At 41.5% G+C, this 21,567-nt stretch overlaps 2 protein-coding genes across 3 annotated transcripts in view; both read left to right on the plus strand.

Moving 5' to 3' along the window:
• Positions 1–3,046: 3,046 nt before the first annotated feature.
• ndufa2 (NADH:ubiquinone oxidoreductase subunit A2) lies at positions 3,047–3,771 on the plus strand. Its single transcript, XM_030793862.1, has 3 exons — positions 3,047–3,171; positions 3,406–3,512; positions 3,602–3,771. Exons 1-3 carry the CDS (start codon positions 3,068–3,070, stop codon positions 3,691–3,693), a joined length of 303 nt encoding a protein of 100 aa, XP_030649722.1. The 5' UTR covers positions 3,047–3,067; the 3' UTR covers positions 3,694–3,771.
• A 2,641-nt stretch (positions 3,772–6,412) lies between these two features.
• galnt10 (UDP-N-acetyl-alpha-D-galactosamine:polypeptide N-acetylgalactosaminyltransferase 10 (GalNAc-T10)) overlaps positions 6,413–21,567 on the plus strand; it is a 33,394-nt gene continuing 18,239 nt past the window's right edge. The window contains exons 1-4 of one of the 2 annotated variants that reach the window (XM_030793454.1): positions 6,413–6,658; positions 12,577–12,656; positions 14,947–15,085; positions 16,641–16,807. In XM_030793454.1, the coding sequence (XP_030649314.1) occupies positions 6,489–6,658; positions 12,577–12,656; positions 14,947–15,085; positions 16,641–16,807 (556 nt within the window). In that variant the 5' untranslated portion in view covers positions 6,413–6,488. Of the gene's footprint in view, positions 6,659–12,556; positions 12,657–14,946; positions 15,086–16,640; positions 16,808–21,567 lie in introns of both variants that reach the window. The other variant, XM_030793453.1, reaches the window with a different exon arrangement.

Here is a 21,567-nt window from a genome sequence, read left to right on the forward strand (position 1 = left end):
GGCCACACTCACAATAATTGTGTAAAAAAATCAAATTTTTTTTTAGCCAAGCAAACAGTTAGGCAATAGTAATGAATTGTCATTTATTTATACTCTTCACCTGGATTCCAACCCACAATATGCTGCACTTAACTCAGTGGTATTACCAACTGAGCTATCCAGCCATCATAATGATTAAATTAGCAGTCCCAAGTGACAGCAACTTTAGGAAGAAGGAACACGAGAAGCTTGAGAAATACCAAGGGCTGAAAGAAGAGCTAGAAAAGATGTGGAAGGTGAAGGCGACAGTGGTCCCCGTGGTAATCGGAACACTTGGAGCTGTGACCCCCAAACTGGGAGAGTAGCTCCGGCAGATCCCAGGAACAGCCGAGATCTCCGTCCAGAATAGCATAGTCCTAGGACCAGCGTAGGACCCTGAAGCTCCCAGGCCTGGAGGGGAAAGAAGGCCACAGTAGCGAGAGGGGAATTTATATATATATATATATATATATATATATATATATATATACACTGTATATATAGTTATGCAGTTATTATTCAATCATTAAAAAAAATCTTCAATTCATTTTTTGTAATTAATCACACTCAAACAAAAACACACACATGCATACACTCACACACACACACACACACACACACACACACACACATATATAACGGTCATTCCGTGTCAAAGCAGACAGAATCCAGGAAAGTGGTTGCAGCACTGTCTCAGATTTTGTTTGTCTATATAATGTTTGGGTCCCAAAACTAAGACCTGAAAATATTTTTGTTCAATTCCAATGTTTTTATATTTTTTTGGCCTTTGATATTTCTTCATTTTTGCACTCGTGAAAACGCCTTATCTGGGAGGCCATGTCTGGGCATTAATATCTTGAAAAGTATCATTTCTAGCCTCACCAAACTTTATAGGATGGAAGACAAACATGTATGACTGAACCATTAAAAGTTTGTACTGCATGCCTCTTGATTTTCTATAAGACCCTAAATTTGGAAAAAAGTGCAAAATTCCTAAATGAGAGTGATATTTAGGGTATTATAAACCCATTTATTTCACCCAAATGGTATCAATCATTATTTTTTCTTCAGATACAATCTTTTGTTAATTTTGTGTCAGTATTTGAGGTATCTACAGGTAATGGACAAGAAGTTATTAAGAATAAAAGAAAGCATGGCAGCATTTTTCAGTCATTTTCATAGGACCAAATGGTATGTGAGGTAGCTAGTAGGAACATGAAAATGTATGTGGGACTAGCTAAATGTGTAGTCATTTAGTGCACAAAGTGCCAGTGTCCTTCCATGTTCCCATCATAGATACATAAACATAGTTAAATGCATTGTTTTACCTCTAAGAAAAAAACGTCCATAATGAAAAAGTAGGGTCTTCCCTTATTACCTCTGCTTATGTGTGTCCCAGCCTCTGAAATATTGATTAGAGAAAAGAAATACATGTTTTCTGTAGGCTCATTTTACTATAGGTCATTAATGCAAGTTATATTCTTTTCTATCAGGGCTTCATTATAGAAAAAAAGGCATTAACTCCAATAGATGCCATGTTCAATGGAGTGGTTAGATTTTATATCCCATATTTAAAAAAGAATACTCAAGATAGAAAAGATACTCAATAAAAATCAAATAACTTTATTGAAAATTATGTACAACATAGCACATTCATTCATTCATTCATTTTCTAAGCTGCTTATCCCATTTAGGGTCGCGGGGGTGCCAGAGCCTATCCCAGCGCTTACTGGGTGAAAGGTGGGAAACACCCTGAACAAGTTGCCAGTCCATCGCAGATGTAGCAAATTATGTACTAGAAATTACATGTGACGAAAACTGTTATCCTTTAACTGTATAATAACTTGAACAACAGGACTGAATTTGGGTACATGCTTGGTGTTTTCTTGATAAGTGGAATTCCTATGTTCCATCATTCACTGATTGGTGGGTAGGAAGTGCTCAAAGGTCACTGCAATATCTTCACATGAGAGGGCCATTTAGGATACCTCTTATTCCTCCTTACACCAGAGGTTTTATCAAAAAAATTCACTTGTTTTCAATATCCAGGACTTTACACGAGACACAATCCCCATCTCAAATGCCCTCTATTCCAATTAACATACTGAAACATGTTTATTTCTTACAATTCCTTTGTCACAGGAATTCACTATTCATTGAGATACTGAGGCAAAAAATGCAATCCTGAAATGGATGTTCCTCTACCGTAGGTAAAATATCGCTAAAATCTGTGTCTGTTTTTGTATGAAGGAAAAACAGAAGGACTTTTTACCCTTATTAACCATATATCAAGCATTTTCCATGAACATTTTATGTCCTACTAGCTACCCCACATACCATTTTGGTCCTATGAAAATTTATTCATAATATCTTCATGTCCATTGATTGTAGAGACCAATATTGGCGTAATAAAAGATTGTATTTGAAGAACAAATGATTGATATCATATTGGTGCAAAAATGTGGGTTTACAGTACTCTCAATATCAGTCTCATTTAGAAATTTCGCACATTTTTTCCCAAATCTATATAAATATAGAGTCTTGCGCAAAAAAAGGCACACATACTGTATAAATTAGACACCGCTGTCCCAATCATGCACTTTTATTTTGAAAACAGTCCAGTCCGCCATTTACAAAAATCTTGCGTGTTTATTATTCAGTTATAAATTTAGATAAAAATCATGGAAAATCAAACAAGTAAATAATGCCGAAACAAACACTAGTAGATCATTAAAACGGCACACTCCAACACATGGCCACCTTGACCAATTTGAGAAACCTTTGCAACCTATGAATATTTACTAAGAAACTGACACAACATTTGTTTGTTGTTCAATAACAAACTATTTAGAGCTAGGTAGCTGCCGTGTTGTTGAGAGATCTGACTTCTCACGAGCCTTTGTCATTTTGTCCAGCAGAAGGGTAAAGCGATACGAACGACACTGCCGTTTCGACAGTCAAACGGTATGGTTTCAAAAGCTCGAAAGTGCTTTTAAGCATCAGTCTTTGTCACCAGGTACTGTTCAACTTCCGCTGTCTGTTAAGGATAATGGCTGCCGCCATCGTGAGGGGAGTGGGGTCTAACCTTGCAAGAAATCTTCGGGAAGTCCGCTTGCATTTTTGCCAGACTTCACCGGCAAGTCTTGGCGCAAGGTATCGGCACTTTATTAGCTCTAAATGGAGTACAACGTTTGCGGTAAAATAATGTCGTGTATGCCCTCTAGCTAATGCACTCGCAACTAGCTGATGGCAGAAGGATAACGTTAGCCAGATGCTCCTGGTGTGAAGTTAGCTACTAGCTACCTGCTAAACATTTTGTATTTCTATTCTCACACTTGATGCGTACAGCGGCTTGTCACCATATTAATGCAGCTCTTCTAATCTCAGGGATTTTGTCGAGCAACACTATGTTACTCTGAAGAAAGCAAACCCCGAATTCCCCATCTTAATAAGAGAATGTTCGGGTGTCCGGCCCAAACTGTGGGCACGATATGGTAGGAACTGGAATGTCGCATGTCACATGATTTAGTCTTAACAGCGAGGGATAATAACTCATACATAACATGCACATTTTATATTGCAGATTATGGCAAAGAACAGAGTGTTGCGTTGGACAACATGAGTGTTGACCAGGTGGCGAAAGCGCTGGAGACGGTTGTGAACACAAAACCGTGATCACTCTTTCAAGCATCAAATATTTCTCTGTGATGTTGAAATGTACTTGTTGTAAGTTATAAATAAAAGAATTGCTTAATTTAATTCAGACTCAAGTGAATTTATTCCTCTTACTTAGTCGTGACGCAAATGACACGCAGTACTCGTCATGCATATTAGGTCGCTTTTAATCACGTTAGACCCTAGTAATGCTTAGATACCAGAATGCAGTTGATACTTATGGCAAGCGGATAAATAGGTATGAGAGCAAAGTTTTGTGTAAGTTACAATATGGCATGTATTTATCACCCAACCAGGTATCATATGACACAGCTGAGCAAAGAAATTGGTACACTTGTTTCTCTGAATTTTATACTAAACGTTATTCAAAATCAAATAACAGCTGAGATAAAGAGAGGGATTAAAATGTTGACACTATTACGTTCATGTCATAAAGAAAGTGATGAAACTTGCAGTTCCTTCATGTCAAAAAGTAACTTAATAAAACATGTCCTCTAGTACTTGATGAGTGAGTGCTAAAGAGAAATTCTGGTCCACACTTCTGTGCTGATGTTTGTGAGTCTCTGAGTATGAACTGTCAACCAAAACGTTAAGCCTTTAAATTACACCCAACAGCATTTAGGTACACACTGTTTTATCTACTGTATCTATTAGTAGCAGCTGTAATAATGCATGTAGTGGTACCATGATAACAGTTTAAAGAACCTGGGATACAAGACTGGAAGACGTGGCATTTACACCAATTTTTTTTGAGGTCCAATTACTTATTAAACATTTGTCAACAAGTGCTTTTCTTCTTGTATGTACAGTGTTTTTATTGTTATTTTCAACAGACATGTAGATACAAAAATATCAAAATAAATTTCAAATAAAATGAAGTATGCCCACTTATAAGCAGATCACTTTCACCTTTCACTGATCTAATCTGTTCCATTAAACCTCCAACTCCAGCTAAATATTTGAGTTACACAATGAAAATTTCTCGTTCCCTATGTAGCCTGTTCTCATTTATTACAATCCTACCTCACGACCAGTCAACTATCATCTCTTTAGATGACTTTTATGTCCCTGTGCAACTAGAAAATGAACATTTAGAAAAACACTACATAAACTGTGAAGAAGTGAGATCCTAAAACATAGCTTGAACTGGAATTACTTACATGTTTTTAACTACCTTTTTAGAAGGGAAAACGGACTGAATATACAGCCCCTTCACCCGCATGTATGTACAACAAATAGACACACACACACGCCACGTGTACTGTATTTTACGCAGTAACTGTAACACAACCCATTTTAGAAAGGAAGAGAGAGTGCAGGCAGGACGTGACCTTGAATGACATAAGTATGTCAGTATGTTTCTCGAATTGGAAACTCTTGTCTCAAACTCTCATCCTCTTATTGACATTCAGATAATCTGTTCTTATTAGCTGACATTGCCTGATATGTTTTCCTCAATTTTTGTACATTAGCTACCAACCTGGAATACGGGACAGAAACAATCAGACTCAGAGACATGCACCACGTTCATTCAAGCGCCAATTATGAGAGGAAACCAGGAAATAGCTAACATACTACTGCTCCGAGACAGACCACTGTTCCATGCTGCCCTCTATTGTTAGGGAATAACACTGAAGATATCACAAAGTAAATAATCGCAACTCATGTATTTCACGATAAGAACAATACAAACACACACAGATGTGACTGTACAATGGTGGATGCCACAATTACACTCATATCAGTGGCTTCTAATGAATTGCTTATCTCGTCAGTGGTCTAGGATCTGTCCTGTTGATACACCGGTTACAGTTTCGTACACGTCCCGCCTTTGTTTACATATACTTGTCACATTTTTTAATCCTTTTAATCTTTTAGTCTTAAAAGCTCTCTTTTTAAATTTTCAGTTTTCAATGGCAGCACACTCTCGTGATTTCGTGTGTAATCTTAATCGGTAAATATGCGAATTTTCCTTTCAGACATCGAATGCACTACTATATAAGTAAATCCATACTGCAGAGTGAGTTGCTAGTTGCAGTTATATTAACCAGCCAGAAAAAATGTGTTTGCCTAGTCAGTGTTCACTCAAGACTACTGTGGCACCATTATCAGCGTTATTTTGCCTGGCTTTTGTTTTACACACTTCCTCTTAATTTACAGCTCCGATAGTTTTGCCATAAAACATGGACCTGTGAACATTTAACTAGATTATCTATAAGAAAATAAAACTCTCTGCACTTTACATATTCCACAGAAACTTTTGATCTCTGTCTTAATTGCATTATTACTTAATTGCACAAATAAAATTTGACCACCTACTAATCTCTCTTGGAGCAGCCTGGGTTGAGGAGAGGGATTAGTATTCAAAACTGAAAAGTTCTGATACTCATAAAACAGGTGCACTGGAAAAACAGTACGCCTTTAATGTGTACAACCAGCAGTCAACCAGCTTGACTCTTGTCTTCGTTCTACAGCTAATCTGGTGTAAATTTCGCCAATATACGACTAGATCTATTGTAGATAGGCAAATGACAGCATATTGATTTTGTGAAGTGGTTAGACCTTTATTTTGGCGAAGTTTTCTCACGTCTGACCACACATTTGCGGATTACTGTCGCTTGTTGTCACGTGGCGACCGTTCCGCGGAACTCTGAGAAGTATATTGGTTCACTCCTCCATGCGGAAGAGTCCAAGGTTGAACGCAGTTGTGTCGGAGTATTGATTCAGGGCTGAAGTTGTCTCAACGAAACTGCCGTGGCACTTTGGCAGCCTTTAGGAGATAACCACATGAAGAGATGAGACGGAGGCAGAAGCGACTGTTGCAGTTTGCGGGTTTGGTTATAGCGGCCCTTCTTTTTTTGCCTAACGTTGGTTTATGGTCCCTTTACCGAGACCGAGTGTCTGAAAACTCTCCCGAAACAGTGGTGGGACTGCGAGTTAGCCTGCAGAATCAGGTAAGAGTACAGTTTTATCGTGAGAAATGTACGTTTACCTCATATCAGCCAGATTATCTGAACTTCTTGGTATACAGCACGGCCATAAACGCGATGAGCATTGTCTCTTATAATTAAAAGGCTAGGCTGCCAGTGCATTGCCTGTGAAGTTAGTAGTGTGACAGCTTGTTTGGATTGCACAGTTGTCTTCATCACGGAGTTTGTGGCCTTTTTTAGAGCAAGTGTCCTAATTCAAGCCTTAAACAGCAGTGTCGCGAGCAACCTTTACGATATGGATAGTGTCTCTGGTTTGTCTTCTACATTATGCATCTAACTACTAAACTGAAATGGCTCGAACTGGTTCAGATAGGGAGAGGCCACGTAACACGTTCGACTCTCGAGACCTTTCGTAGACTTCAGGAATTTTTCAAAGACGTCTACAATAAAACTTATGTTCGTCAAAGTTGTCGAAGCAGCCTGTTCTGCAACACCGAGGACTTGAAGTTTAATCTTAGCCACATGCTGCTGAGTAGCCTCGTGCAGAAATCTGTCATTGATGTGCTTTCGAAGTGGAGGACATTTTAGTTAAATCTAACAAATACCATTATTTGTGCGGGTTCAGTAAGAAAAAATATTATTGCAGAAAATAGGTTTGTAGAGACAACAGGACAACTTCAGTCGGTCACCAGGGGCAGATGGTCACCAACACAAACTCCCGCCGCAATGCTTCTTATTAAACCGGTATTTAATACAATTTGGTAAAGTCGTTTTGGGCACAGTGTATCAGTTTTTCACAGGGTCTAATATGAGCAAAAGGTGTTTTCCAGAGGCACAGGTAGGCAGTGTAACAGTTACTCGTCCGAGTTCTGTGACACTATTCAAATTTGTTGATGGATTTTTTTCCCCCAGGTATGCTGGCTCTGAGGATGTTTACTACATTCAGTTGAATTATGACTGATGATTAAAGATTAGCTTTGTAGGAAACTAATATTCAACTTTGGCTAACAGCCAGGTTCTCATATTTGCAACTCTGGCAAATTAGTAAGAAAAAATATCAAAAGTGGCCTTGAGAGGGATGTACCAATGTCTCAAGTTTTTGTGCTTTCAGCAGATGGTAGCAGTGATACTGAAGGCAGAAGAATAAGAAAAGTTCCTTCTGGTGTTCATGATAGATCTCTGGAAGATTAGAATATTGAGGGAGTCACTTGTTTAAGTATCATGCTTTAGTGTGGGGACATTATACCACGGGAGTAAGGAGAAATTAGATAAAAGGTGTGTTTGTTCAGAGCTAGACTGTGTTTTACAGGATGTTCAATCCACACTGGCCAGACAAGGCAAGCGTTCTTTACTACTGGCAGCGTTTCATGCCTCTGATTTGTGAGCTGCTCTGTTATCCCTGTTGGGGAAGTGGGGGGTAGAGGGGTGTCTTTTGAAAAAGGGCACAGAAGAGAGGCAGGTGCATTGCCTAAGGATCCCTCATGGTAGTATACACACTGACAATATTCAGCTCTCAACTGTGGCCTTTTAAGCTACTATTTACTATGCAGTTTTTATTATAAAAATGTCAGTTATTACTGTCATGAAGCAGTGGTTGACATTTGGGTTCTAGTTTGTGCCCATTTCAGAGGTACTACATGGGAATGAGGGTTAGGGTTGGTGGTTGGTGTCCTGAACTGGCTGCTCGGGATTGTGAAGGGAACTGGAGTTTCATAGTCGTGCTACTGAGAACTCCCACTGTGTCTTTGAGAAGACACTTACACTAATACACAGTAATTATTGGTGGGTATATCAATGATGCCACACTCCTGGTTCACATGCTTATTGCAGGGAAGGTGGGAGAGCATTACCCAGCATGGACATGTATGTATCACAGAACCTGGAATGAAGGAAGTAGTTCAGTGTAATTTACCTGGCTAAGTAAAAGTTAAATAAATAAAATGTGTGTTAAATGATTTGTTTGAAATGTAGGTCTATGCCGTATTTGAAGTCTCTGTGTGTGTAACTAAATTGAAGCTCAAGTTTTCAAATTGCAGAATTAAGTAGCAGAAAAGGTGAGAGCTAAAGAGGAGCTGTCTCCAATGAGACAAACATTTGATATGACTCAGAAGTTGCTCTGGCTGATGTGTTGGTGATGGTGTGTAGTTTGACTGACGGTTAATGTTGGTTGACAGTGATTATGACTGATGTGTTGGTGATGGTTTATAGTTTGACTGACGGTTAATGTTGGTTGACAGTGATTATGGCTGATGTGTTTGTGATGGTGTATAGTTTGACTGACGGTTAATGTTGGTTGACAGTGATTATGACTGTAGAAGTCTCTGAGGCGCAGCTCTCAGAGTTAGTCAATTCTTGTTACACAGAGAAGCTGTAACTGAGGATTGCAGAGATAACAGTCTGAAGAGTCAATAATTATCCCTCTGTCACTGTCACACCTGTTAATCCAGTGTAGGGTGTGTCACCATCTGTCATGATCATGTCTGTGTGTCCTGTGTTGGGTGTGTTTTTGAGTTTAAGTTTAGTTTTGATGAACTTTGGGTGTGTGTTTGATTTCAGCCCAGGTTTGACCCGTTGTAGGTGTGTTTGAATTCAGACCAGCTTTGGCATAAAAGACAAGTTCTCTCTCTCTCCTCCTTATTAGTCCCTTTCTCCTTGTTTTAAGTCCAAAGTCATACTGTAAAGGTTTCATTTAAACAAGATTGAACACTTGGGTGCTTTTGCTGTTTGTATATTTTGGAGAATATCCCATCTTGTAGATGATGTTCCATTTTGTGAACTCAGTTATTTTTTATGAACAACTGATCTTTTTTTTATCAATCTCTTTGTGTGAAAGGGAAAAGGGCAGAGGCAGTCTTCAGTATCATAGTCCAGTAGGGCAGCAACAATAACTGCATCACCGCCATACCACAGTATAAGGAGGTGTACCGCGGTGTTGAGCCCATCACTGTCATTACCGTCATATCAGCTTTTCCTCCTCTTATCTGAGAGTGCTGCCATCCTCATGTAGCTTTTCGCTTGGACTGTGGCCTTATCCGTTTCTGGATATTTTCGAAAACTAACCTTTTTTTCTATCAGTTTTGAAAAGGATCACGTCCACAGTACACGTTTTTTTTTGTTTTGTTTTTTTTAAATCTCTCCACGCGAGAACATGAAAATGATTCTAAAACACCCAGACCTCTGCACTGAGCATACACATAACATTTAGCAAGCGCATCATGTCTAGGGATACACCAGTCCGATACTGATATTGGATATCGGTCCAACACTGACTCAAATAGCTGGATCGGGTGTCAGTGACAATGGGACCAATCTATTCAATTCCATTCTATTCTCCGTACACACTATCGTTTTAATTCCATTTTCCAAATGTTCTACATCAACACCAAAACACTGAAACGCCTGGTTTTTGTGTTTGTTGTTGCGCTAGCTCGCCAGCACTAACTTTTGACAGTGTCATGGCAACCAGTATCGTTTTCATTGGTGGAAAACGCTGTTTTAGTGTGGACGGAAGGACTAAATGGAGAAATAATTATGTGCTTTCAAATTCACCTGGGTTAATGTGGACAGGGCAGAGAGCACCTCCAGAAGCATTTCGAAGAAGCAGATAACTTTGTCGGGTGCGTTGAAAAGATGCAAGAAACTTCCCAGTGATAGTGTAAAAGTAACAAAAATAACAGAATTTAGTTGCTGGTACACGATTATATATTATTTAAGTAATAAATAAGACTCACTCACTATCTAAACCACTTATCCCAGTTCAGGTCGCGGGGGATGCTGGAGCCTATCCCAGTCTTTAGACTGTGGGAGGAAACCCAGGTAGACAGTTTGCATAACTCCACACAGAAAGGACCCTGGCAGCCCAGCCAGGGAGTCAAACCCAAGACCTTCTTGCTGTGAGGCGACAGCACTACCCACTATGCCACCATGCCTGTGTAATAAATAATAATTCAGTAAATTTATAAATATGTATTTATTTGATATATTTTGTTTTGCCAAGTTAGGAAAGCAATGTTTAAGTCAAGTCTGATGTTGCCTTACACATAAAAGAATGATCCCATTCTCTTCCATACAGTGAGGCATACAGCTTATTAATTAAATGCTGGTGTCGGATCGGTACTCATTATCAGCCGATACCCAAAGCCCAGGTATCGATATCGGTATTGGGACTGAAAAAGTCGGATCAGTGCGTATTATATATATATTAGGCATGTAACAACACGCCAAAGTCATGGTTCGGTATGTACCTCGGTTTTATATATGTGTATGTATGTGTATATATATATATATGTGTGTGTGTGTGTGTGTGTATGTATGTGTGTGTGTGTGTGTGTGTGTGTAGATAGATAGATAGATAGATAGATAGATATAGAGATATAGATATATAGATAGATATATTCATGTATATATATATGTATATATAAGTGACACAAACGCCCAGTTAAGTAGAGCTCTCCTTACTAACAGAAACAGGGAAATTCTGAAATGACATTTGACATGCTTTATTATTTATGGGGAATAGAACACTTTAGTTCGGTTTACCTTATATCCTGACACCTGCCCAAACTCTGTGATAAGGTCTATATAATCGGTATATGAGTATATGGATCAAACAGAAAAAGGAGAAGATCATCCGCATAAAGCGATAGTTTGTGCAGATGCCCCCCCCCCGTGTGCTACAACTAGACTAGTGGATTGTCTTAACATTATTGCCAGGGGTTCGATGGCAATGTCAAATATCTGGGGGGCTCAGGGGGCACTCTTGTCTTGTCCCGCAGGAAAGAGGAAAATAGTATCTGTGTTTGTACTGAGGCTTGAGGCACCAAATATAGAGTCTTGATCCACAAACAGAAATTAGGGCCAAAGCCACACCTTTCAAGTGCAGTGAACAGGTAGTTGTATTCAGTCCTATCAAATGCTTTTTGTTCATTCAAAGATAATAGAAGCTCCGGTTTGATATTGTTGGGTTGATAGATAACATTGAACACAGGGTGAAGGTTTCTTGATAACTGTCAACCTGCAATGAAACCCATCTGATCTAGATGTATTAATTTAGGCATAATTTTCTCAAGCCTACCTGCCAGTACCTTGGTTAGGATTTTATAGTCGCAACAAAGTAGACTAACCAGGCGATAAGACATTACTCACTCTCTAAGCCGCTTAACCTAATTAGGGTCACGGGGGTGCTGGAGCTTATCCCAGCATTCATAGGGTGAAAGGCGGGCACAGGTCACCAGTCCATTGCAGGGCAGACACACACACAGTCATACTTAGGGGCAATTTAGTGTTCCCAGTTGGGCTAACCTGGATGTCTTTGGACTGTGGGAGGAAACCGGAGCTCCTGGAGGAAACCCACGCAGACACGGGGAGAACATGCAAACTCCACACAGAAAGGACCCGGCCGCCCAGCCGGGTAATCGAACCCGGAACCTTCTTGCTGTGAGGCGACAGCACTACCCTTTGATCCAGGCTTCACCAAATATGATTTCATTTCAAATTTCCCGATGGTGTGGTTGCGATACTCCATAAGCCAGGACCACCAAACTTGACTTTCATGTTTGCCATTGACCCCAGACTGCCTTAGGTCACAGTTGGCAGCATTCTATAGCCCCATCATACTTGGTCTATACATTGGGAACTGATGATAATAGTGTCAGAATTCTTTTTTCCCCTCAATTCAGTGGCTCAAGCTGAGTTCAGCACACAGAATGTTTTAATTTCAGATATGTTTTATTTCCTGCTATTTTAATTTCAGGGGGTGAAGGGCCCAGGAGATGATGGTTGCTTCCTTGTTGGAGTCGTTTGAATAGTCCAGTCTAGTTAATAATTTACATGTTGAAAATATTGCATCATTGTGAAATGTTTTGCATTCCCATTGGCAGATGTTAACAGTACGAGTTTTTCATGCCACTTTATGTGCTGTATTTGTTTGTAAGGGAGTGGACGTGGGGTTCAGGAAGGATCCTCGCCATGATGGAAATCAACGGAAAGACTGGCATGACTATGAGGCAATCAGGAGGGACGCGGCCCGATCAGGTATGACATTGCACCTGGTCAGGCATTAGATACACCATGACAAAGAGACATAGAATGGACAGAACAACATTTCAAAGAATGAAAGAACATTTTCACTCAAACTGTAAACAAGATTTCAGCTAAAAATGTGGCTTGCATGGGAAGTGGTATTGCGTTGTAGTTGCACACAACAAAAGTATGTTTAGTAGAAATGAAACGTAATATAAATAGATTTGGTGTTTAAGGGTGTAAAAACAGGAAGAGTATTGTTTTTTTCCCATTCTTTCTTTTCATGAGTTCCATGCAGAGCACTGCTGTACTGGATTTTTCACCTCCTCATAGTCCTGGGCTCTTGACCTAATCATAACTATTACTCTAGAAACAATGAATCCACAGCCTCAATAATAGCTTGTTTGCAGTCACAAGACTATTATGATGCGCAAAATTCACATAGAGGGCAGGAAGTGAATCTACATACTGCACGAATTGGAAATTGAGGAAAGGGAGTAGGTAAAAGAGTTGGATGAACCTGTACGCAGCAGGCATTGTCAGAAAACTGAAACACATATTGGATGTGATGCATACAAAATGAAGAAAAGCGATTTTCTTCCACAACTTGACCAATTTGTCTGGTGTGGAGGCGATCGACATTACAGATTACCTCGTCCTCCTAAACACACAGCTGTTCGCTACACACAGACTTTACTTAGGCGGGCCGCCCAGGTATATTAACGGCCGCCAAAGTATATTTGGCGATCCATTTTAGCATTTTATTTTATTTTTTATCTGTCCAAAAGAACGATGCCATCTGCAATCGATTAAGATTAAGACCCTGAAGCCTTAAATAATTATAGGCCAATCTATAATCTCCCGTTTTCTTTCAAAAATACTGTTGTAGCTGCTCAGCTGATACCCCATATATCCTCTAACAGTCTGTTTGAAATATTTCAGTCAGGCTTCAGGTGTTTTCACTCTACTGAAACCGTGCTTACTAGAGTAACTAGTGATCTTTTATTAGCCATGGATGCTGGTGCTATTTCTATTCTTATTCTGCTTGATCTGAGTGCAGCATTTGACACGGTCAATCACACTATACTGTTAAAGCGCCTTGAAAACCAAATTGGCATTTGTGGCCTGGCGCTCTCTTGGTTTAAATCTTACCTCTCTGAGAGAAAGCAGTGTGTCCACTATAATAATGTGACCTCTGAATACCGTAAACTTAACTATGGTATTCCTCAAGGATCAGTCCTTGGCCCTCTGGTATTCTCTATTTACATGCTCCCTTTGGGTGACATTATTCGTAGTTACAACATTAACTTCCATTGTTATGCTGACAATACTCAGATTTTCTTACCTATCCAGCACAATGACCGCTCTGAATTGGCTAACCTTGAGGCATGTATTTGTGCTATTAAGGGTTGGATGTCTTCAAATCTCTTGATGCTTAACGCAGGCAAGACTGAAATGCTGGTCATTGGTCCCCCTATGCATAAGCATCTTTTTAGTGATCTTACCCTAAATTTTGACAACTGCATCATCTCTCAAAACTCTTCAGCTACAAACCTTGGTGTGATTTTTGACTCTAGTCTCTCTCTAGTCACTCATATCAAGAACACAACCAAAACTGCCTTTTATCACCTCTGTAACATTGCTAAAATTAGGCCCTTTCTAAGTATGGCTGATGCAGAAAGCATTGTTCACGCATTTGTCACGTCTCGCCTCGATTTCGTAGGCCTAATAGCCCACATTTTAGCGACTAATGTTGAGGTTTTGCTAAATCGTTACTGTTCATTTTGCTTAACTGTTGCTGGTCATTAAATAATCAAACTGATTTTGAAGTAATTGTCATTCTCTCCTCAACCTAGGTGTACATTATATTTGCGTTCGTAACGTAGACTGTTATTGAAACATGACCGGAAAGTTTCAGATTTGCCCGGTAAAATAAGTTCTTTGCAGATACTGGACAGGCAAGAAAAAATCCTAGTGGAACCCTGCTTTGCAGATATTGCAAGTAGCTGTTGAACTTGTTGGCGTAGCAAGCTTGAAATACCTCCAAACTGCTGACCCTTTGTTTTTAGCTCTCTTTCTTGCAAAATTTACTGGTCTACTGGTGCACTGCTTTTAACGACACATGCACATAAACATAAGCATAGAATAACACAGAATTTAATAGATCGGCCCTATAGATCAGTCTCATTGTCACCGATACCCGATCCAGCTATTTGAGTCAGTCCCAGACTCATATCCAATATCAGTATCGGATCGGTGCATCCCTAGTATTGCGCCATATGAACTCTTTATGTAATTACAGGGAATGGGGAGCAAGGAAAGCCGTTTCCTATGACGGACGCAGACCGTGTGGAGCAAGCGTACAGAGAGAATGGATTCAACATTTATGTTAGTGACAGAATCTCTCTCAATCGATCACTGCCTGATATCAGACACCCAAAGTAAGTATAATGTCCCACACTTTGCCCCTGTTTTCTTTACTCATGTTTTACTCTGTTTTACTGTCGGTTGGGGTTAGGGTTGGGGTTAGGGTTAGGGTTAGGGTTAGGCTCAGGGAGTCCTTTGATTGGCTTGCAATATGAGTGGGGTTCTGAATCAACATGCTGTAGATGTGTAATCTGTCAAAATTCACTGTTAAATTACATACCAAATTTTGTGTTAGTTTGTTAGAGGATCAGGCTACCATTCCTTTTTTTTTCTTTTAACAAGCTGTGTGCTTGTTTGGTTGGAGGCAGCAGTGGGCTACTGGATGGTGTTCCTATGCGTTTCATCACAGACTTCAATGAGCCTCTGACTGAAACAATGGAGAAGAGCTGTCACTCTGGAGTATAAACTATCCACTTAACTGAACCGTTTCAACTTACACACTGCACTGTTCTCACACCCTGAAGCATCTCTACGTCCAGAGCATGAGGGGTGTGGTTGTTGACTTTGCTCTTTTGATATCTCTAAACACAGTTAATCATTGTAAACACAATACCTTAGGGCTGAGAGAACATCACTAGAACAACACAGGGTTGAGAGAACAACACAAGAACCAGTTGTGCAACTGGTGAAGAAACATCATCTGACAGTAAATTTAATCGTGTTCATTGAGCAAATTGCACATGTTGGGAAATTACTTGAATATTCTTCAAAATTAAGGCAATTTTGGATGTGTTATGGTATTTGTTTTAATAATATTTTACAATAATTAGTCAACATAAGATTTGACATAACTTTCTCCCCTCTCAGTGGTGGGTCATTTTCATGTGTTCTGTTCTCCTAGTGAAATCTGAAGTTTTTTTTTTCTGGAGCGCACTGTTAGTTCTGTAGTCTCCCATGTGATGTGATGTTTCCTTTAACGGCCACTTTAACGGGCTTGAGGACTACGCAACACGTGTCAGAGCTCTTGCTTCTTTTCCCCCTACATTAGCCATGGCTTTACTTTTTGTTATAATCCGGTAAAATTTGCATTTTTGATTTGAATAAGTACAGAGAGTTGACAACCCATAGTCTTTCTTTCACTATAGACTCTTCAGTTAAGGTGCCAGATTCAGCTTTTTTCCTTTTTCTTCTGTCATAATTTTAATACTGCATCTCATCCTGCAGCTCTTAGAGATTCATTGCAATAGCATTGATGATCTGTCCATTTCCAGTAATTTCCAGCTGTGTAGGCAGTTGTGTGGAGAGAGCATGAATGCAGCAGTTTGGTAACCGTTATTATTCTTGGAGAGTAATGGCTGAACTGTGAGGTTTAAGTCTTTAATTCTGTAATCAGTAGTGTCCTCTGATATTCGCATGCATAGGAAGGAGATGCTTTCTGTGCTGTTTGTTAATACAGATTTTTCACTGGTTCCCAGCAGTGTTTCAGACTCCATTTACATTGCAGCACATTATAGCTGTGATCAGAACAACTTTGTGGACACCGCCATCTGGAAGGAATATACCATTGTGCTTGTATGCTCTTCAGTGGACTCCGTGGTATTAAGTTGGGCTTTTTTATGTCATGTGTAGCTGCAAACAGAAGCTGTACACACAGAAGTTGCCCAACACCAGCATCATCATTCCTTTCCACAACGAAGGCTGGTCGTCTCTTCTGCGAACTGTCCACAGCGTACTCAACCGCTCTCCACCAGAGCTCATCGCAGAGGTCATTCTGGTGGACGACTTCAGCGATAAAGGTATGAACAGTAAGCAGACACAGATGCAGGACACTTTCAGGTAGAAGACTTTTGCCTTTCAGAAATGAAGGTACACAGAAATCAAGTAAAAACAAATGCAGACAGAAATATTAAGATGGCACTGACCTGTGATGTTGTGTTAGCTCATGGTTTCTTGGTTTATTTGTAGAGGAAAGAAGTGGAGAGGGGTGTACTTATGCTGTGCTGATGTAAAAGTCCTTGTTTTAACTCTTGTTAACCTAACCTAGAGTGTCTCATGATTAAACAATGCCTTTCCTACCTGCCAAGTGAATTTTATCACTTTATAATAACCACTGATCCAGCTCTGCATTAATTCCAGCCCTGGTCTTAATCAACTCTGTAGCCATGGCCCTCAGTGTGGGTGTCAGGAGAACCTTTTTGAGGATTCCAGTATGATTGAAGGAATAAGGAAAAACATGCTAAAATGAAATCATATTCATTAATTGATTGTTCTAGATATTACATGAAAAACAGGTACAGGATCAATTTGTTTTTAGCTTCACGGTAGCTCAGTGGTTAGCAGTGGCCCTGAGTTCGAATCCTGGCTGCCCCAGGTCCTTTCTGTGTGAAGTTTGCATGTTTTCTGTGTGTATGTGCGAGTTTCCTCCCACCACAAAGACATGCATGCTAGGATTTGTGCTCCTGTCAGTGACCTTGACCAAGGCGCTGGCAAAAAGACCTGGAGTTGATCCCCAGGCACCAGCGGCAGTGGCTGCCCACTGTTCTTCGCTCATAGTGTGTGTCTCATTGCTCTTTTCCACTAGGACGGTGCTGGTGCCCGTGCCGGTGCTGGTGCGGAGCTAGTGCTGCCTTGGTGCCTTTTGAGAACCGGCCCGCATTTCCGCAGGTTTGGGAACCGAACGCTACGTAGCGAAAGTCTGGGTAATTTCCGTGGGGAAAAAATAATGTCGGACAGAACGCGTCTGCTTGCTATTTATAAATTTACTTTTACACTAGGATTCCATACAGCAAAACACCTCACGAATATTGCTCTGGGGTGAAATTCATGAAAATAGTAAGCCTGTCACCTAGCTCAAAAGTTTAAACGAGTGTTTAAATGAGGGTCTGCAGTGGTCTGTTTGCACCAGCCAGAGCCGAGAGAGAGTTTTTTCTGCCACTCTGGGTCCGACTACGTTCATGTAACATGTAAACAACAGCCTGTGTTGCCCATACATCTTTTAATCATATACATATTTTCATGCTACATATAGCCTTTAGCCTACTGATATCTTGGTCAGACTTTTTTTGTTACTCCCGCCTCTCTAGAGAACGTCACGCACCAAACACATCAAACGCTGAGCTGATTGGTTCTCATGTGGTTTTTATTTGCGTAGCCACTGACATCAGTGATTCCAACTTATAGGACCAGCAACTCTGCGGTGCCGTGCCAGTGCCAGCTTTTTGGCACTAGCACCAGTATTTTTTCAGTGAAAAAGCGCGGCCCCGGTGCTCGATTAGGCACCGGCACCGCATCAGTGGAAAAGAGGTGTCACTGCTCTAGTGTGTGTGTCCTCACTGGTGTATAAGATGGGTTAAATGTAGAGGCTGCTTCTCTCTTTTAACAGCCAAGTTTGCGCCATGATTTAAATTTACGACATCAGTGAACGGTTGGGGACTTTGAAGTGGTTATTCTGCTACATGAGGCTGTAAGCTGCTTTGGTTGTTTGCACCGTCGCAGCTAACTAGTGAAGTCACAAAATCATTCATTCACATACAAAACAACATTTTTTTAAATACCAAGGCACATAAAACCAAATACCAATCCCGGCTCGTTTTGGATGATGATGATTATCCAAAGCATCAAACCCTGGACGGAGTTGTTCCTAAAAGCAGCAAGCTTGCCTTGCATTAACATGAGAAAACAGCTTAACTTCTTAACAGAGAGAATAGAAACTTGGGAGTAATTTATGTTTCCCCAACAAAGTGCAGCCAGACCATATTCAGCGCAGTTGACGCTGGGGGATGGGCGTGGGGTTTGTGCTGTTGACGCTGGGGGATGGGCGTGGGGTTTGTGCTGTTGACGCTGGTGCCATTTCATGTGGCTGTGGAGGCCGATGCGTGAGCCACACATTCGCCCACAGGTGGGGCAAGGGAGCCCAGATGTTGGGGTAATGCCGGCTGCCCGTTGGTGTCGCTGGGCACGTCTTTCGGTCCTTCTCTGTTGGATGGTGTGATGTATTTGTTTGGTTGTCTCGGTACAGGTGACCTGCCAGGCTGTTCTGTTGAGTGCTAGAGGTTCAAGATGGGTGGAGTTTATGTTGCAGCGCTTCAGGAGGTCTTTGGTATAGTCCTTATAGCAACTCTTTTGTCCGCCAGCAGCCCGTTTTGCATCGCTGAGTTGCCCATACAGGGCTTGGTGGGGTAGGTGGTGGTCAGGCATGCGGATTGTATGCCCTATCCAACGAAGATGCTTTTTAGCTACTGCTGCTTCCATACAGATGGAGTTGGTCATGGAGAGGATCTCAGTATAGGGAATTCGATCTTCTTAGGACAGCCCAAGAATTTTTTGAAGGCATCAGATGTGGAAGGCCCCCAAGCTTGTGATATGCCATCTGTATGGGGTCCATGTTTCTGCCCCGTAGAGCAGAGTGGAGGCACATACTACATTGTAGACGGCAACCTTGGTACTGACCTTCAGGTTTTTGTTTTCAAAAACCCTTCTGCGGAGTTTCCCAAAGGCTGACGAGGCTTTGTTTATGCGGCTGTTTACTTCACTGTCAAGGGAGTGGTCTGAGGAGAGTGTAGAGCCAAGGTAGGTGAACTAGAGCCAGCAAGAGCCAAGGAGCTCTTGCTGTTTTGTTTGCAGGAGTGATTGGATTTCGGCAGTTGTTGTCAAACCAGTCCTGGTGACGTTTCCTTGACAGACCAAGTGCGTCTGAGGCTGCACTGTGGATAGCTGTGCGCAGAGCTGACCAGTCAGTGGATTCCTCTGGAACTTGGTCAAGGTTTCTTGCAAGGAGACGTCGGAGGCTGCCTGTGGTGGTGGGGTTGTTCAGTGCTGTGCAGTTGAGTTTTCTGTTTGGGGCTGTCTTTGGGCGACGGAGTGGAATGTCCATGAGGAGTTTGATGATCAGTCCAGCATTCAGCCCCGCGCATGGCTCGGGTAATAAGCACGTCCTGTCTGTCCTTTTGACGGACAATGATGTAATCCAGGAGGTGCCAGTGTTTTGAACGGGGGTGTTGACAGGTGGTTTTGAGCCTGTTCTTCATTTGGAAGATGGTGTTGGTAATGACCAGGCAATGTTCTGTACAGAGGGAGAGGAGCTGGAGCCCGTTGCTGTTCATTTTCCCCACTCCATGCTGGCCTAGGACTTTACTCCATACGAGATGCTCTGTGCCCACTCTAGCATTGAAGTCTCCCATGAGTAGGAGTTTGTCTGTGGATGGGGTTTTCTGGATGATGTAGTCGAGGCTTCTGTAGAAGTCCTCTTTGATGTTAGGTTCTGTATCTAGGGTTGGTGTGTACGCACTGATGAGGGTGGCGAAGCGTCGCTTTGTGAGAGGGATGCGCCATGTCATCAGCCTTTCGTTGATGCCAGTGGGGGATTCTGGGATCCGTTGCAGTAGTTGGGTCTTCACTGCGAAGCCAACTCCGTGAAGGCGGCGTGTGCCTTCAGGAACCCCTTTCCAGAAGAAGGTGTAGCCCGCACCGTCTTCTGTCAGGGAGTCCTCACCGTGTAGCCTGGAGGAGAGTGTTCTCCTACTAATTCAGCCTGGGGTCGCGAGACCCCACTTACCGTGGGCTGCCACGAGGAGGCATAGTAGGAGTCTCAGTGAGGGAGAGGCTGTGTACTGACCATAGAAGACTTACACATTGCTTCTGGACCCCGGGAGGGGGGAGGGGGGAGGGGGGGGGGGGCAGCGGCAGAGGCTGAAGGAGGGAGGTTGCAGGCATCCCTACATGCAATGGCTCGCTTAGCAGACTGCACTAGACGTGTCACAACACCCTGCTGATGGCAAAGCCAGCCAGCCAGCCCACCTTTCTGAAAAACACACACACACACACACACACACAAATGAAGTTTCTCCTCATTTCTGTTCTGCCTGAGAAAATATGGAATAAGTAAACAGACACTTGTGAACTTCTGTTGCTGGAGCATTGACAGTGATGTGACTAGGGATGCACCAATCCAATACTGATATCGAATATCAGTCCGATACTGATTCAGATAGCTGGAGCTGGTATCAGTGACAGTAGGACCAATCCATGGGGCCATTCTATTCAACTCAATTCTGTGTTATTCTATGTTTACGTCTATGTGCGCGTACTAAGTTATGTGTCAGCAGTGCGCCGCTAGACCCATCCATTTTGCCGAATAGGTCTAACTGCGGACGCACAGCATGGAGGGAGCTGACAACAAAGAGTCAGCAGTTTGGAGGTATTTCATACGGCGGAGTATTAGGGCCACATTGAGCGAAAAAAAATTCTGAGATTTCAAGAATAAGGTCTTAATATTATGAGAATAAAGTTGCAATTTTACGAGAAAAAAAATAATATTACAAGAATAAAGTCGTAAATTTAGGCTGTGTGTTATTTTAGTGGGGAAATATCAGCCTCAGTATGGTGCTGATTAAAGTATGTTGTTATTTGTGAAACCTATAGTAAAGTATAACTCCACAAAATGCTCCATGTTCCTCATTTTAACGCAGGCGGCAGGCTGCTCTTCTGATATGTCCCCTCCAAAATAACACATAGCCAAAAATTATGACTTTTTTCTTGTAAAATTATGACTTTATTC

This window comes from Chanos chanos, chromosome 16 (genome assembly GCF_902362185.1).
Source record: "Chanos chanos chromosome 16, fChaCha1.1, whole genome shotgun sequence".
Lineage (NCBI taxonomy): Eukaryota > Metazoa > Chordata > Actinopteri > Gonorynchiformes > Chanidae > Chanos > Chanos chanos.